General features: G+C 25.2%; 1 protein-coding gene across 24 annotated transcripts in view; it reads left to right on the top strand.

The window, feature by feature from the left end:
- The window catches only part of LOC126910245 (uncharacterized), a 38573-nt gene extending 20537 nt beyond the window's left edge, over positions 1 to 18036 (top strand). For 10 of the 24 annotated variants that reach the window (XM_050692639.1, XM_050692629.1, XM_050692622.1 and 7 more), the window contains 12 exons: positions 5675 to 5713; positions 5782 to 5811; positions 6075 to 6104; positions 6919 to 6948; positions 7174 to 7197; positions 9540 to 9581; positions 11486 to 11512; positions 13682 to 13726; positions 14487 to 14513; positions 15178 to 15198; positions 15343 to 15557; positions 17512 to 18036. In XM_050692639.1, the coding sequence (XP_050548596.1) occupies positions 5675 to 5713; positions 5782 to 5811; positions 6075 to 6104; positions 6919 to 6948; positions 7174 to 7197; positions 9540 to 9581; positions 11486 to 11512; positions 13682 to 13726; positions 14487 to 14513; positions 15178 to 15198; positions 15343 to 15503 (476 nt within the window). In that variant the 3' untranslated portion in view covers positions 15504 to 15557; positions 17512 to 18036. Of the gene's footprint in view, positions 1 to 5674; positions 5714 to 5781; positions 5812 to 6074; positions 6105 to 6918; positions 6949 to 7173; positions 7198 to 9539; positions 9582 to 11485; positions 11513 to 13681; positions 13727 to 13796; positions 13825 to 14486; positions 14514 to 15177; positions 15199 to 15342; positions 15558 to 17511 lie in introns of those variants that run through there. The other 14 variants (XM_050692635.1, XM_050692634.1, XM_050692631.1 and 11 more) reach the window with 9 other exon arrangements.
- Positions 18037 to 18714: the final 678 nt, after the last annotated feature.

Here is an 18714-nt window from a genome sequence, read left to right as displayed (position 1 = left end):
TTTTTTTTTTAATAAACCAACCAGGATCTTTCTATTTTTTCTCCATTATTCAAAATTCGTTGATAATAAGCATCAGAAATTTTCCTATTTTATTGGTTTTTCGGAAAAGAATAATTTTTAATTTGCACAGGCCCTTTTCTTATAAGTGATATTCGAATTGAGTCGGTTAATTTTAGTGGCCAGTCACTTGGGTCATCTGAATGTTCAACACTATTTGTTTCCAATTCGTCATTTTCCGAAGTAATGTTAATTTCTTCATAATTAAATTTATCTGAATTAATAGAATCTTTATCAGAATCAGAAAATAAATCAACTTCTACCCGCGGCAAAGCTTTATCTGGTATTTCATAAGAAGTGGATTGTGAACAGTTTAAATTGTTATTTAATTGTATGTCCGAACTCTGTTGGGTTGTAGGTATATCAGAATTAGTTTTAGTTTGTGAACAATCATCATTCAGTAGTTTAATTTCATCTACAGGTTTTTGCAATAAAAATTTAGTAAAACTCCCTGCTTGTGTGTTAATAAAATTCTGTTTATTTTCTCGTATTTTTTTATATTCAAACCCGGAAAGTCGTTTTCGTGACGACATGGTCAATGCGTAATTGTGTAATATTATAACAAATATTGAATGATTTATAAACAAAAAATAATATACAAGTTTTTAGATNCAAATATTGAATGATTTATAAACAAAAAATAATATACAAGTTTTTAGATGGCAAAAACTACCAATAATTAAAATATCTTTTTTTATAATCTACGAAGTATAAATAAAATTAAAAATACTTGAGCTCTATTAATCTTAGCAAAAACAATCAAATATAATAAATACCGATTATCTTTTACTTCGACGTCATCTTAAACCGTATTCTATATGTTGTTCACCGATGGACGATTGTTGAGAAATGAAATTCAGTAAGATAAAAATTGGTCTAAACTCTCGTTAAATTCGACAAATGTATAACGCACAAAATAAAAATACCAACAGGTGACGGTCGTTTTTCTCATTATCAGTAAATAAAATAGGTTTTTGGGAATACCGGCCACACGGGTAGTGGGCAATAATCTAAAAGGTATATATATATATATATATATAGTTATAAAAGTATTCACTATAATATAGTGTATATATGTATAGTTATATTATAACTATGCACTGATCAATCGTAGTCACAACAAAATAGCGGAGTTAATACGATAACAGCGTAGACGTAAAATAGTAATATTACTTCATTTTTTTTTCGACGATTATTAATTTAATTTTGCCGCCCTAAAGCAATGCATGACTTGCTTGTACCCTAGCGACGGGCCTGCTGGTAAGTCAATATTCGGATGAGATCACTCATGTAGCTGTTTTCACTATTTACGATATACGTTTATGTAACAAAATTACGCGACTTTTATTATTATATTAATTCGAGTGTAACTATTTATCCAGTACAACTTTATTTTAAATCTACCCCAAGTGAAAATTAAATTTAATATCCTTTTGAGATTTCATGTAAACCCTTTTTGTATATTTCCATAGTATGCTCTTCGACCTTCTTTGTCGCCATTTATACTAACACATTTATAATTTAATAATTTTTGAAACTAATAATTAGATTCTAATTAACATTACTGTTCTGTGCAATAAACTATTTCCTAGTAGTCTACGTTTTTTCAGTCATCTATTAAGTGATCTAAGGAAGATGCGAGCTCAATTTAAGTTCTTTGCTCAATAGATTATACTAGTGTCTCCTTTCGGAAAACGACAGAGATCAGACTAACTGGTCGATAAGTAAAGAGATACTTTGGAGAACGCTTATGGTTAATTAAAACTTAATTTGTGATATTATTGAGAGGTATCGCGTGACCAAGTCGATAAAGCGGTGTTTAGCATAGCATTAATCAGGTGGCGTGCTCTAGCCGCAACTTTGGCACCTACTTGCAGTTCAACCTACACGGAGAACTGCACTGATTTTCCCTTCCTTTCCCTGCCCATATAATATTAGGTTAAGTAAAATTTTTTCGAGAAAAGAAATATATGTGTTAACTTGATTTTTGATGTGACTGTGATATTATTTTTGTTTTAAGAACAGATATATTAAATTTAAGGTTCCTATCTTCACTTTGTATAATTATTCTAACATAGTAAATTTTGTGTGATAGTTAATTGTTTAATTTAGTTTTTGTGTAGTATTATATTCTAAGTTTTGTCCAGGTGCCTGTCGCAGTTGATCAGTGCACATATTTCTTTTACCGTTCTGTCAGTGTTTTATTTGATAAGTAAAGTCACAGTAACAAATTTATATACTTATTCCTAGTGATAATTAATTTATTTAAATTACTAGTGAATTCCTGCTTAGGTTTATTTTTATTGTGGTTATTGTTTATTAGATTTCTTTGTGGTAGGTCTATAAAATTAATATTGTTGTTATTCTGAAAATATTATTGTTGTTGTGCCAAAAAGGAAAACTTTAAATCAATTGTATAACAAAAAAAGAGATATATTTTTTATAATTGATTTATATATATTTAGTATTTATTTATATACCAAAATCATTGCAGTTAATTGTTTATTTATTTTTAATACAGTTCTGTAATATTGCATTTTATTATCACATTATTTGTTTTATTATTTCTTAGTTTTAATTGAAAATCTATTATTACCTGATCACTTCACTCCCCTGATTAGTGTAAGCGAACCCTCCCTATTCAGGGTACTTGTTTTTTGGTCAGAATATCTTTCCCTTCCCTTGTATAGTCCACTTATAAACATAGTCATAAGTGCCGGGATAAGCGGCATAGGAATTTTAGCCCTCACCCTAACACGCGATAGTGCCTGTTGCACACTGTCTCCGGTTCGATAGGGCTCCATTTGCTAAACGAAACACATCAGTTTAGTGATTTTTTATATTGTGTAAGGTGCAAAATAAAAATATAAACAGACAAATGAAATATCAATATGTTTTCTGCGATGAAGTATTTGTATTACCAGAAATAGTTCAACCGAAAATAAGATGTATTAAAATTCTTCTAAGTCCCAGCGACTAAAAATGAAATGAATAATGGCATGGATTAGATATAAAGTTGTAAACAAGAGTGAATTTGTTTGGCTTTTTTTAAATGGTCTTTTATAGTTCGAAAAAGCAGTTAAGCAATCTTTGATGAGATTCTTAAGATATGTTTTATTGGATGTTTTGTATCTAATACCACTTTTTCTCAGCTCTCACGGAACCAATTTCTTTCAACGATACGTCAAAAGATCACAAATCGTATCTAGTCGAAGACATTGCTATAAAAAATTTAAATACTTAAAATTAAATTTAAATACTTAAAATTAAATTTAAATACTTTAAATTGAAACTTAAATACTTAAATCAATCCACCTCTCCTATCATGACCTCGTTCATTAAACTCACACTCTCTATACTTTGTGTTACTCCTACTTATTCTTAATCCCTTTCCTTTAAGAGCTGATTTCCATATCTCATCCTATTGATTAATTTCCTCTCTATTCTCTCCTATTAACATTATACCTTTCATACTAATTTAATGTACAAGTCCTTCGTTCCATGAGATATTCACTAATGTCCTATTAATACTATATCGTCAGTGAACAGCATGCACCACAGTACCTTTCTTTGTATTTCTCTAATAATTTTATCTATCAATATAGAAATTAAGTAAGGGCTTAAAACAGAATCTTGGTGCACTCCTACTTTTACCCTAAAACCTTCTGTTACTCCGCCCACACTTTTTACCCTGTTACAAGTGCCATCATACATATCTTCAATTTATATAAATGTACCTTTTAGGACTCTTTTTCTCATTATTGTCCAGTTTAAAACTTCTCTCGGCACTCTATCATGTGCTTTCATCAAATCTATTAATACCATACACAGCTTTTTCTTCTTTTCCCTATACTTTTCTATTAATTGTTACACACAAAAAATTGGCTCCATCGTTGACTTTCCAGGCATAAATCCAAACTGGTTTTTAAATACCGATGTCTCATTTATTATTCTCTTATCTATTAACTTTTCCAAAATCTTCATATTATGACTCATAAGCTTTATGCTTCTATAATTTCCACTCTCCTGTATGTCTCCTTTGCCTTTAAATATCACCAATATAATATTATTTCTCCATTATTTCGGCATTTTCCATTCTAATAGGATTTTATTAAAAATATCCTTCAACCATCTTATGGCAACATCGCCTAATATTTTTCATACTTATACTGGCACTTTATCTTTATTTCTTTTAACTACTTTAATCTACAAAAACCTCGTTCCATGAGATATCCTCTAATGTCTATGTTGGATACTACTCATTCAGTCATTTTACAAAATGCTTTCTCTGCCTTTAAGCTTTGATGCGTAGCTGAGAAGGTATTAATTTTACTATGATGCGTTTTTTTTTGTGTCTGTAACCACATTTTCTCAGCTCTCACGGAACCGATTTCTTTCAACAATACGTAAAAAGATCACAAATCGTATCTAGTCAAATACATTACCTTAAAATTATTAAAAATTTACCTCGTATACCACAAATGGGGGATTTAATTTTTTTTACTTAGAACTGCAATAACCTTTTAAAAAAAGTACGAATTAATACAATTTTTTCATGAGAAATATTATTTATATAACTATTTCATTCGACATACTTTTTTTTAAATGAGACTATTTTCCTTTATACAGAGGTGTTCAAAACTTAAAAATGCATATAGAAAGTAGAACTTTTTTCACTTATCTTTTGAAAGTGTTCTGGAAATATATCTTAAATTAAAGCTAATGTAATATACTTTATCATCGAAAAAAAAATTTCGGACTTTATTTTGTCTTCACGGTAAAAATGGCTACCAAATGCTATTTGTGTGTGAAAATTCTCGATTTTGTATTTTACATTTTTAACTTTATAATGCATTAACTTATTAAAAAGTGTATGGATCAATACAATTTTTTTTATGAGAACTAATATTTATATCTCTCTTTAATTCGACATAATTTATCTTAATCAGGATATAAATAAGGAAATAGCAGATCATGTAACTTTTGTAATAATCCACCAATTTTTTTATTTCTCATAAAAAAATTGTAATGATAAAAGTATATTACATTATCTTTAATTTAAGATATATATATATATAAGTGTCAGACTTTCCAAAACACTTTCAAAAGTTAATTTTTTTGTGAAAAAGTTGTCATTTTAAATCCCTCCTGTGGGCAGGTAAAGGGTCAAATTTATAAAAAAAAATATATAAAATATAAAGACATCAAGCATCTAAAAAAAATAAAAAATTATTATTATTATTTATTATTATAATTATTATAATTATTAAATTATTAAGGAAATAGCAGATCATGTAGCTTTTGTAATAATTCACCAATTTTTTAAAATTAAACACTATTTAAAGATTGGCATCGAAGCGTTTTTTTTTTATAGTGATTTTAATCACTGTCAGATATCATTATACTTGATTCAACTATGCTACGTCAACACTGTGCGCGACCTCCTTGTGCTGGGTTTTAAAATATGTTACTACACTTATAAATATTTCTAAATATATGATTTTAAAACTATATGTAGGCCGCTTATATTAGTAAAATATTTATTGATGTTCTAATGTTTAATTAAGAGTGAAATATGATAGTTTTTTGAAAATATAAATAAATTTTTTGTGTATAGGAGGTGGTTGTCCACCTGGCGGTTGTCCACCAGGCGTAGGTAAGTTTAATATTTTAAATAAATAAGATTATTTATGTAAAAAATTAATATATATATTTTTTGAATAGGTATGGGAGGCGGTTTTTCATTTGGTGATGGTAACTTTTATATTTTATGCAGTTTTTACATTAGTTATTTTAGTAAAAATATGAAACATAAATATTTCTAAGTGTGTGATTGGATTACAAAATCGTTATAACTCAGGACAACATTATTAATCATTGATACCTATGTATTAAATGATGACACGTACCGGACTGAGTAATGTAGGACACATAGTATTATTTTCATTAGACATACGACATGTTAAATAGTTTGAATAGGATTATTTATGTAAAAATAAATATACATTTTTTTATAGGTATAGGAGGTGGTTTTTCATTTGGTGATGGTAAGTTTAATATTTCATGCTGTTTTAAATGTAAGTTATTTTATGAAAAATATAATTAATCTGTAATTTAATTATAAGTTTTATTCATAAAATAATGATACATTTCTTTTACCACTAATATCGCAGTTTTACGCTTCTTTTATTGTCTTAAGGTGCTTTTCTTTCTACCCTCTCTTTGATTATTTGTTAATACTATAGTTTTTTTTTCATTTTAAACTGCAGATCCTTGTTAATAACATTAAGTTGTACCTTAGAAATTAAAACCCTAACTTTTTGGGGAATACCTCAGTCCCAAAAACATTTTGATTCTTGGTTATATGGTCTAAGGTTCTTCTTTAACATTCAAAATATGAGACATACTTTGGTACTATGCACTAAAATATGACGTATACTTGGCTGATTATGACTGACCAACAATATATTTTAATTTTAAGTAATCTTAGCCAAAATTGATCAATTTTTATTATAATATATTTCAAACTTTATCCGGGTACTATATGTATCTTTAAATTAGTAAGATATTTAGTAGACGTAACATATGTTTGAGTATGGATGGAATACGATTATTTAAGTAAAAAAAAAATATATTTTTTTTGTATTACATACGATTATATTGTATAAATAATGTTACACAGATGTTATTTTTTTTTTAAATTTTATACATTTTTATTTTTACATTTAAATTTTATTACATTTTTATATTTCAAATCTCCCATAAAAACCTTTGTAAGAGAAAGAATGGTAAAACTTACATAACTAAGCACTACACAATACGTGCCGGACTGAGTAATATAAATATATTTTTTCTATAAAGGTATGGGAGGCGGTATCCAACTTGGTGGTGGTAAGTTTAATATTTCATGCAGCTGTATACATCAGTTATATTAATAAAAATATAAAACTTATAAATATATGATATTATTATATAACCTACGTAGCTCAGTACAACTAAATCGACTGAGATATGTAGGCTGATTATATTAGTAAAACATTTATTCACATACTATATGTTTAAGTAAGGTTGAAATAAGATTTTTATTGAAAATATAAATCAATTTCTTGTATATAGGAGGTGGTTGTCCACCAGGCATTGGTAAGTTTAATAAGTTTGATTACAAAATGTTTATAACTCAGCACGACATTATTAATTATTGGATGACGCGTACCTGACTAAGTAATGTAGGCCATAAAAAAATGTAGTTAAATAATTTTTATTTCTTTCCTTTAGGAATAAAAAACATTAAATTTCTATTATGGAAACCTATTATTTAGTTTAAATCTTAAAAATGAGGTACAATTGTATGAAGTATTAGATGATGACAATTTGATAGAACCTATTATTTACGATTACCTTGATATGGAAAATTTATACACACCTATATGGATTTACTAGATTTTTAAGAGTAATGATATGATAGAAAAAATAATAAAAGAACTTTTATTCTTTTCATATTTGTTATATTAAGATAAATTTTTCTTCTGTTATTGCTTGTTAAAGTTAAGCGTTTTTCGATCAATTTTCTATTTGCTATTTAGCATAAAGAATTCGTCATTTCTTCATGATGTTACATTATCAAGATTTAATCGATAATTTTTGGTAATAAAAAATTAACAACAGGCACAATATCGCACCAGTACTGACAGTTCTGACACAGTTGCGGTTACTGCCAATGAACTATTACCATATGCTTGGAATGAAAACGTTTCTCTGTGCTAACAGATCAATAATGAAGTTCAAAAATTAAAACGATTCATATGATAAAAAAATGTTTTTTTTTCCATCAGATCATTTAACTAAAAATATGGGTTGCCATTAAAGAAAAATAAAATTTAGGGTTTAATCCTTAAGAGGAGAAAAAAAAATTTAACTATCTATTATTGTAGAGTATTTTTAATTAAACAATAGTATTCCTCTACAAAAATTGAAAATATCCAATATTTTCTAAAAAAATAAGTGTCTAATCCTTAATTGATTTTCCTGTACATAAAAGCTTTAATATAACTTCAGAATTGAATTAATATTTAATGATATAAGCGCCATTATACTAAATTTTTTATTAAAATTATTTCGAGTTAATGAATACTTTAAAATATATTGACGACTAGTAAATTTCTACAAAGGCAAGTAATCTCCTAAACAATCATAGTTATAACTCTTATACAGATTAGTATTAATTTTTAATGTGCATTATGACCTCTTATACGTAATTCCGATATTAAAAAAAACATAGTGTTAATGATTTTGGATTGCTCTCAAATTATTCAGATATCATTATTAAATTAGTTAAAATAAAAAAAAGCTGGTCTTCAGAAGAATTCGATTAATTATAAAATTCCTAGCACTTTATTACAGGTGAAGTCTTAATTTTTACACAAAGAGTAAATTTAAATTACAATAATAATTAGTATTAATTACTAAATATAAATTCATAATATAAAAATAATAATTGCATACAAATTGCATATTTAAATTATTAAATTTAAGTAAAAAATATAGTATTTGAATATCAAAAATTAAAGCTATAATATAAAATTAATTAAAATAAAACAACACAAAATAACAATCTTAAAATTTATAACTAAAATTAATGTTTATTTTTGCAAGATACTTTTTTTTTATAAAAATTTATCATAATTTCTCGTTTAGTATGTTTGTTGCTCTTTAAGACGATGTGTTTTTTGACACACCATTCTAGATACCAGATAATATTTTGTAGGAAATACCATAATGTAGTTTTTTGAAGTGAGACTTCATTACAGAGAGGAAAAAAAAATTATCGCTCATCACGATAGGATGTCACAGTTGGTTTCTATTGTTTTATTAGGTCAAAACTCTATTGTTCTATTATACGTTCATGGATTAAAAAAAATTGGATTTAAATCTAATAGAACAATAGAATACGTTTGATGAACGTTTACGTTCACGGAACAATAGAATCCATTCATCGTAAAAGGGGCGGTCTGTGACGGTCGAACGTGACGACCGACCGTTATGTGTCATAATCGCGTCAAACGGATTCTAATGTTCGATGAACACATACAAGTTCTATAAACGTGTACGTTTAATGTATGCGTTCAATAAACGTTTACGTTCCACGATTGTTTGCAATTTATAGTAAAAATATAAATAAATATTTTGAATTCATACATCTTGATTTTTAATATTAAAATACTTATTTTTAGTTAATATGTTGCTTTTTAATAACAATAATTCATTAATTTAATTCACTTGACGTGAATTCTAAAAAATAAAAATTAACAATTGTATATATTATAAATTAATTAATGTACTTATACAACAATACTTCAATTTTCGAAAATATTATGCTGTATATAATTTGTTATAGTTTAATTAAATGCATACAATTTTATAATTATATGAATTTAAATAAAATTAGAGTCGAATAATTAGCTAACAATTGTTTATAATAACAGGACATCATTCAGAACCACAATATTACCCAGATTATGATGATGGTAAGTTAAGTTTTATGGACTTTCATTAATAAAATATTATAAAAAGTTGTAAATTTACAAACGTTGATATTTGCTTTTGGGCACAATTGACAACACTTATAACTTACATGCGTTATAAAAGGAAAAAGTTGGGCTGCCAACCCACTGGGTGTGATCTAAAACTGGACTACAGTAAGATTTTGAATAAAAATAAGAAATTGTACAATGAAGATAATTCAATATTTTTAAAAATTATAGTACAAAAAAACAATGTATGGTGTTAAATTTATGTCAAGTTACAAAGAAAGACATTTAAACTAACAAAATTAGATTAAATATTAAATGTAGAGAAATAGTGTGTGTTTAAAACTCTTAAATTAATTAATGTAAGTTAAACTTGAATTAAGTTAATAAAAGGAACAATGTTGTAAAATTATGAAAATTAATTCTTAAAAGACAAATTGAATAATAATACTATAAAATTAAATAACAAGATAGAGTGACAAAAATTATTTCCATAGACAAAAATGACTAGCTAATAATTATTACTAAAAATGACATTGAACCAATAATACAAAAATAAAGATAGTTTAATAATTTAATAATTTATCCAGAATATAAAACAAGAAATACTCGTACAATAATGACAATTTTATATCCACAAGGTCCTTATGACCATTGTGCGTTGGCCTTACGCCTACAATGAAATAAATAATAAATAAAAAAAAATTGTAATAACTTATGTGTTTAATAAATGACAATCAATAATAGTACCCACAATTCGCAGAGCTGCTAGCCAGAGAAGCTACCTAAAAATAAAAAACACGGACCACGAGAAGAACAAATAAACTTAACGAACTAAAATTTTGGTAACAAACAATTTTTAATATCACAATTGATTAGAATACATTTTCTAATTAGTACCAATAAACCAAAATAAAATGTATCTTTAGTAGCTTAAAGAAAATTGCAATTAATATAAAAACAAGTACACTGTTTGAACGGAACGCCCGGTAATAATGTGCGGGTAGTTACTGTTCGTTTCTGGAGTATCTATATCATGCAGGAAAAAGAAGTAAGGAGTGTACTGTATAAATGAGTAAATGTATTGAAAGAATATAAAACAATAAACTGTATTTTTAACATAAATCAAAAATTCTTATATATGAACTAATGGGGTAGAGGGGAGCACTTAACACTAATGCCACACTGGCGCAAAGACAAATAAATATTAATATATGTAAAAGTAATAAGATAATGACAACTAATTAATTACTTAGCAATTACTGTAGTCTTGAACTGATCTGGAATGAATAACCTTTCAACAAAATGGTGGATACAATTCACTAACATCAATGGGATGTGGTTAATCGTAAGGTGATGTACATGGGTACACGCGAATCGCTAGAGCGATTATCTATATATAAAAAAACTATTATGTACGAAAAAGGCTTTATGGAACACTTTGACAAGGGCCAAAATAGTAACAGCACCACAAACACTACGACTCAAAGGATTTTCACATCGATATCATACATCGATCGCGTACGTAATCATCTGACATAATGAATTTCTCGCACAACCGGTGGTCGTAGTGCGAGTCGTTATATTTTATCAGTCATAATAAAAAATTTAAGAAATCGTCCTCTAGTGATGCGAATCCAACATACATTACTCAAATTAAAACTGTTTATACCAACAACATTATGATAACTCGAAACACTAATTAAATACTTTTCTTATACGGTAAAGAAGATTGATATAAAAGTATAAAATTAGCTAATTAATTTCCGCAATTTTTAAATCACTTTCATATCAACCTTATATTTATATTATTTTATGTGCTTTATTATTCTGCCATAACAATGATAACATTTATAATTACTGAATTAATGTTTGTAAAAATTTGTTATTTCTCGTTTTAGATTTCAATTATACTAATGACGAAGTCGGTGAGTAGTACTGAATATTAAGTCTTAAATCAATAACAATTATTCTTTTTTTATAATTCTTTATGGAATATTTGATTTTTTGGGCAACGAGTTATTATTATTTTCGAAGTCAAATACTTTTTTCACTAAAACGTGTGTGTATTAAAAACTATTCAGTAAAGAAATATTAGGAAAGAGATTGATAAATATCCGATCATTTATAAAAACTAGCTCTACCAATTCCAGTAAAGTAATGTTTTTTAATATAAAATATTTTCTAAAGAAGGATATATAGGTAAGATATTATTTATCCTTTAAATTAGTATATTAAGGGTTTGCTTTAGGGCCTATTCATCGTCCATCTTTCAAAAAAAAAAAAATTTATTCAATTGGTCCAGTCAATTTAAAAATACACAATTTATACCAACAGATTATTACGCTATAAAATACTATATTTTACTTACTCTATTACATTTTACTTTACTATAGTATACACTGATTTTGTGCGTGTGTGGTGTGATAACTACAATATTTATGTAATGGGGAATCACGCGTTGACAGTATGTGAGTACGTACTTTCGTTAACAACTGTAATGTTGTTAACAGAAGGGTTAAAAAATACAAAATTGACGAGTTCGTTTGAAGACGAAACACGTAAGAAAAAGAGTTTGTGGTCAAGAGTAATTACATTGGTTTTATTGAATGAAAAAAAAATTAGTTTATACGAGGCAAAAAACTAAATGGTCAAAAAATCTCGTCTATAATTAAAGGGAATACAGAAATAATAATGATAAAAAAAATAACTTTTATGATTGGAGAATACAATGAACATCTATACATACCTGCCGACTGCTGATCACTGCAGTAACGCTAATAATATGTACAATCAGGTGCTGGGCACACACCCAAAATTATACCACTACACTTAGATCCTAACACACACAACGTTCCGACTTTATGTTTAAATCACGACATGAAGATAAAGAGCGGAACGGAGTGAGTGTACACTTAAATACTATCCATTGATTCTGTTTAAAAAATAGAAAACAAAAGAGTTTATTTTGTACGCATTCTACTAAAATTACAATGACTTATCAAATAAAAATGATAAACGTGTAACATGTAATCATTAATAAATATTAGCCAAAATTACAAAATATACAAATATTATACATAAGAACCAATACAGTGAGGTTGCGGCATAATTTGAACCAGTATATCTGATATCTGACAGTGTCACTATTAAAAATAACGCTACGATGCGAATCTGTTTAATTTCACAATAATTTGTGTATTTGTAAATTTATAATTGTTTAGTAAAATATGCTTTGTTGGAAGCTTTTTGAAGTCAAATTTGAAAAACAAATTTTTACACAAGTGAGAAGCTTTTTTCAACCCTTCCTGTACTTAGGTTTTTCATTGAATTTTAACCAAATGCATAATAAAGAAAGCTTACTGTCTCTTTTATATTATATTAACATTTATTACGATTAATATTTAAAATGTTATATTAGATTTAAAATATAGAAAAATAATTTGGAAAATGTCTTTTTTTACTGTAACGAAATCGTGAGATATTTTTTTAAAATTGAGATGATGTATTCCAATTTTCTGCAATGATACCTTAAATTAGATTGAAATCGAATTAATTTGATATATTAATCAATAAAATTAGTCTAGTGAAAGCTGAAAATTTTCATAAATAAACATAAACGAATATACTTTATCAGCTTCGTAATTGATAAATTATTTTGAAAATTCATAAAATTAATGTTATAATAGGAATTTGCTTTATTAGATATTTCACTACAGAATTATAAGAATTATATTTTCGTAAATATTCTTAAAACCGTTATTTCAGTCGAAGGTTGGCATAATAGTTTTACATCCAATTTGAGCTGCAATCTTATAATTTAAAATGTATAGATTCATTTTTAAAAATATTAAAGTTACAAATAATTTAAAAATGAATAATTTATTGTAAATAATAATTTTGTATAAAAATGAGTGTCAATGAATTTTACACATTTTCTATATTACAAAAGCCGCTACAACAACTACAGCACTAATTAATAATTTAAATATAACAATAATTGTTTTATTTTGGGTTATAAAATACATTTTTTTAAATTAGAATTAATTTTAATTTTTAAATTTACGTTTCTGACAATTTTAATTATAATTTATTAGATTCAAAACAAATGGATAAGGAATATACAATACAACAACTAAAAGGTAAGTACTCTTCATATTTTTTGTTATTTACATTTATTTTATATAGCTTATTATGCTTTTTATTTCCAAGATTCTAAAATTTGACGTTACCTTATATGGTAAAATTTTAAAGTTAATTTTTATTTTACAATATAACTTGAAAATAAATGTATAGTTTTTTAAGAACGTAGATAAATATTAATTTGATGCTTATAATTGAAGGATTAAACCGTTACTAAAAATTGAATGTCATTTTATAATAATAAATTAGTATATCTTTGATTTTTTTTAAAAAAACGTCTGATATTAATCAATATATTTCAAATATAGTAATTATAACTAATCCAAAAAAATGCATTAATTCCTATACGCTGACCTTGACTTTAAATAACATTTTTGAAAATTTGATTTTATTCATTAAATAAATTAATGTAATATATTTACTAAAGAAAATCATTGATAACTGAATTATATTATTGTTAATTTTTGAAAAAATTATGGATAGATGTGAATTTTTTTTTAAGAAAATTTTTGACTTTTTATTAAATATACGAAAAACTATTTATTTTTTTTTTATTTAACTGAACAACTTTTCTTATAGGGTAAAGAGGTTTGATATAAAAGTATAAAAATAGTTATTTAATTTCCGAGTTTTTTAAATCACTATCATATCAACCTTATATTTATATTATTTTATGTGCTTTATTATTTTGTCATAAAAATGATAACATTTATAATTACTGAATTAATGTTTGTAAAAATTTGTTATTTCTCGTTTTAGATTTCCATTATACTAATGACGAAATCGGTGAGTAGTACTGAATATTAAGTCTTAAATCAATAACAATTATTCTTTTTTTATAATTCTTTATGGAATATTTGATTTTTCGGCATCGAGTTATTATTATTTTCAAAGTCAAATACTTTTTTCACTAAAACGTGTGTGTATTAAAAACTATTAAGTAAAGAAATATTATGAAAGAGAGTAATAAATATCCGATCATTTAAAATAACTAGATCCACCAATTCCAGAAAAGTTATGTTTTTTAATATAAAATATTTTCTAAAGAAGGATATATAGGAAAGATATTATTTATCCTTTAAATTAGTATATTAAAGGTTTGCTTTAAGGCCTATCCATCGTCCTTCTTTCAAAAAAAAAAAAGAAAATCTGATATACACATTTGGCCTGTAATTAACAATAATTTTAAATTATATTCAAATTTTGTTAAAATATATTCAGATCAGAAGTAATTTGTTAGTCATTGTTAGTTCATATTTTAAACAATAACAGTATCTTCTTTACTTAGTGGGGCTACTATATCAGGTTATAGTTGTACTGTCTATTTTTCATTTAGTTATCTGAATTTTGTAATTAAAATTCAAAAAAATATCGCAAAAAAATTTAGTACAATAGTTTGGTACTTAAATAATTTTTATTTTTTTCAAGTTTGAATTAATTGTTGTTGCAGATAATATAATACATAACAAACGTAAGGATTATTTTTTTGATCATTTTTAAAAAGAAACTGATAATTACAGTTAAAATTTAATTTTTAGCTTATTTTAATAATATCATATAGGAACTTAATATATTTAATTGTTTTAAATAGTAAACATTTTTTTTTTGTTTAAAGATGACCAATCCCTCTCAAATAGTGAAATAAAGACGTGTGCATTTTGCTATGCAAATACAACTAATAAGAATTTAGGTAATTGCAGTCATATATATTGTAATAGTTGTAAAGAACAGATGAAAAATTCAAACAGTGGATGTCCATATTGTAAAAAATCCTAGATTCTGTAAATTTTTTTTTATAGAATAAAAAATTTTGAATTAATTAAATTATAAGTAAGTATATCAATATATAAATGATAATTAATGATTTTTTTAGTAAACATCTCAAATAATAATATTGGTTTAACCCAAGTTGAGATTAGTGATTTTTAAATCTTTATACTTATTTTAAATTTACAAAATAACTTAATTTTGGAAAAAACCGTTATTCAGAAAAGAAGAGATAATTAAAAAAAAGTCTTACAGTATTTAATCAGTATATTACATAGACTTTATACTGTAAAACTTAATACAATTGTCTCAGACCTAACTGACAACGTTTATAATTTTTGATATAATTATCATTTTGCTGAATTTTTACTTTAATAATTATTGTCTTTTTAGACTACATTTCATGTATATATTTATTAAAAACTTTAGTTTTTATTTTTTTTTTAATTTGTTCTTTGATTAACCCAAATACGCTTGCGTTTCACTTTAACTCTATATATTAAAATGCTTGTAACTCGATGAGTGTTTGCTCTAAAATTATTATCGAATTATCAAATAAAATAAAAAAATATTATTTTGAAATATTAAAAAATATGCTACCATCTGTAGCTTTATTGCCGTTTATCAGTTGCAAAAAAGTCCGTTGGACATCGCTTGTTAACTTTTATTCAAAAGATTATAACATAATATACTTTTTATTTTATAAGATAGATAGAAATGCTTGTTAATTTATTTATGTTATATATCAGTCAAAACAGGAACTTACATTTTAAAAGATATACAAAAATATACAGAACAATCAATGGTGCTCATAATTATGTTGATTTACTGTTACCAACCGTGATCAAAGATTTATATACAGTGGAACAGATCAACTAACAACTCATATAACTTATGATTTACATAACTTTTTATACTTTTTCTTTTTCAATCAATTTTTACAATAATAATTATCATGGAAAAGAAATCGCGTAATATTACCAGTAAATAACATAATAAATGTTTACTTCTGTACTTTACCTAATATGGTCTACCATCTGATACCATAGGAAAATTGTATAAAAAATCAAAATTTAACCAATTTCAAAATGCCGCATAAACGTAACTACTGTATTAAAATAAGAGTTTTGGGTATCAAAAATTTTTTTTAAAACTTATCTATAAAATCTTCAAATCTTAAAACAAATTTTAATAAAAAAATTAATTTTTAAAGTATGTTTTGTAATTGCGAAAATAACATAAAACATATTTTTAATATAGTTCTATATTGTAAAATTAATTGAAAAAAAAGTATAAAAAGTTATGTAAATCATAAGTTATATGAGTTGTCAGTTAGATCTGTTCCACTCTGTATATTAAATTTCCTTTTTTTTTTTTAAGTTAGTTTATCTTCAACGGTGTTCATAACCTTCGTGTTATCAACCGTGATCAAGATAACTGCCTTTTCCTATTATTTCTTTAATCTTTTGCAACGTGTGTTCGTTACAACGCGTTAACAACCGTGATCCAAAGGGTTATACTTCACTCTTTATCTAAATTAATTAGTTCTTTAAGTAAGGCTGATATGATAGGAAATTATTTAGTATAGACATATTTCTTTCTTATAAAATAAAACAGAATAAGCTGATTATTTGTGAACAATTGTGTTGTAATTTCATATTATTTGTAATTTTAAGTTAAATAATATAAACTTAAATAGAGTACGATCGTAGAAAGGTTCCACAACGCAGTCAAAGAAGGCAATAACTATAAAAAAAAACATTGAAACAAAATGATAATTATATCAAAATTATTAATGTTATCAGTTAAGTCTGAGACATTTTTTATGAAGCGTTTCTTCTAGTATACAAAAAAGTAACACTTACATTTTAAAAATTCTTTTAAATTTAGAGAATATTTAAATAAATATATTTTTAGTGGAGGAATAAGTTTAGTACACATTTAATTTTATTTCTTATCACAAACGTTTTTGCAGAATGACTATTAAGATTTTAATAAAAATATATTAAAATTTCAGGTACTATCTTTATTCTTATCAACATAAAATTTTGAAGGTTTATACGTTCAGTAAAAAAAAAAAAAAAAAAGATATATTAAAACTTATAGAATATGTATTTAATTTTTTTTATTTGTCGATTGTAATATTATTATTATTAAATATACTAAGTATTATATATATGGAGCAGAAATCATCTAAGGAATAATCTCTTTTTAGGATATTCAATAATACGATTTATTAATAAATATTTTAAACCAGTACCTTACAACTTATAAGTAAGCTCACGCTAATGTTTCTATCACAAGTAATTTTACAGCATCTCAGGGATTTTACTAGAGATTACTAGTTTACTTTTCCAAGATGTAAAAAGACCATTTTTTCCTAAAATAATGGGGATGTAAACTTCTTGGTCAATATTCTCTTGCATTAAATCTGCTTCGGTATAAGAAAATATTTTGTCCTTATGACTTATTTTTTTTTCTCATATTAACCTAAGTGGTGAACATTATTTTGAGATGATTTAAAATATATTACCCAGTAATATGTCTTATTTATTTTTTACCTAAATATCCTCATAAGAAATTAATGTTATTCTAATATATTTTATAATTTCAAAAATGTTTGTGTCTTACATTTCTGGACAACTTTAAATGTATCGAATAGAGTGAAGAAATATAATAGTATTTATTTAGGTACAATAGTCATATTTTTGATGAACAGTTTTCAATATTATTATGGAATTCATTGATAAACAGCCATATAAGCGTATTATTGTAATTAATATTAATATAGCAGTAGTACAACGGTACTGAATAACAGGCTAAATTTGACATATTCAATATTTAAAAATAAAAATAAACATTCACAAACAGAATTTAAATTGAATTTAGTTTAACCCAACAAAACCATTAAAATTTTTTTTAACATAACACATTATAAACAAGCTCGTCTATTTAAATTCCTCTATTTTAATATTTTGCATATATATCCAGTTACCACTTAACAAATTCACTTGATCTTTAAAATCGCAAATAAGTATTTGCAATTCTAAATATTTACGTGATTAATTTTCGATGAATTGAATAGATATTGTATTGACGTAACCTTATCAAAGATTTGATTAAAAACCAGGAACAATTAAAAATTTTTAATAAAAGTCGTAGGTTAAAAATCTTATTAACTTAAGCATCAACTATAAAATTTTTACAATCTTTTTAGAAT

The sequence above is a fragment of the Daktulosphaira vitifoliae genome, unplaced genomic scaffold, assembly GCF_025091365.1.
Source record: "Daktulosphaira vitifoliae isolate Bord-2020 unplaced genomic scaffold, ASM2509136v1 Scaffold_1, whole genome shotgun sequence".
NCBI classification, from domain to species: Eukaryota; Metazoa; Arthropoda; class Insecta; order Hemiptera; family Phylloxeridae; genus Daktulosphaira; species Daktulosphaira vitifoliae.
This window is presented reverse-complemented; position numbering and strand designations above follow the sequence as displayed.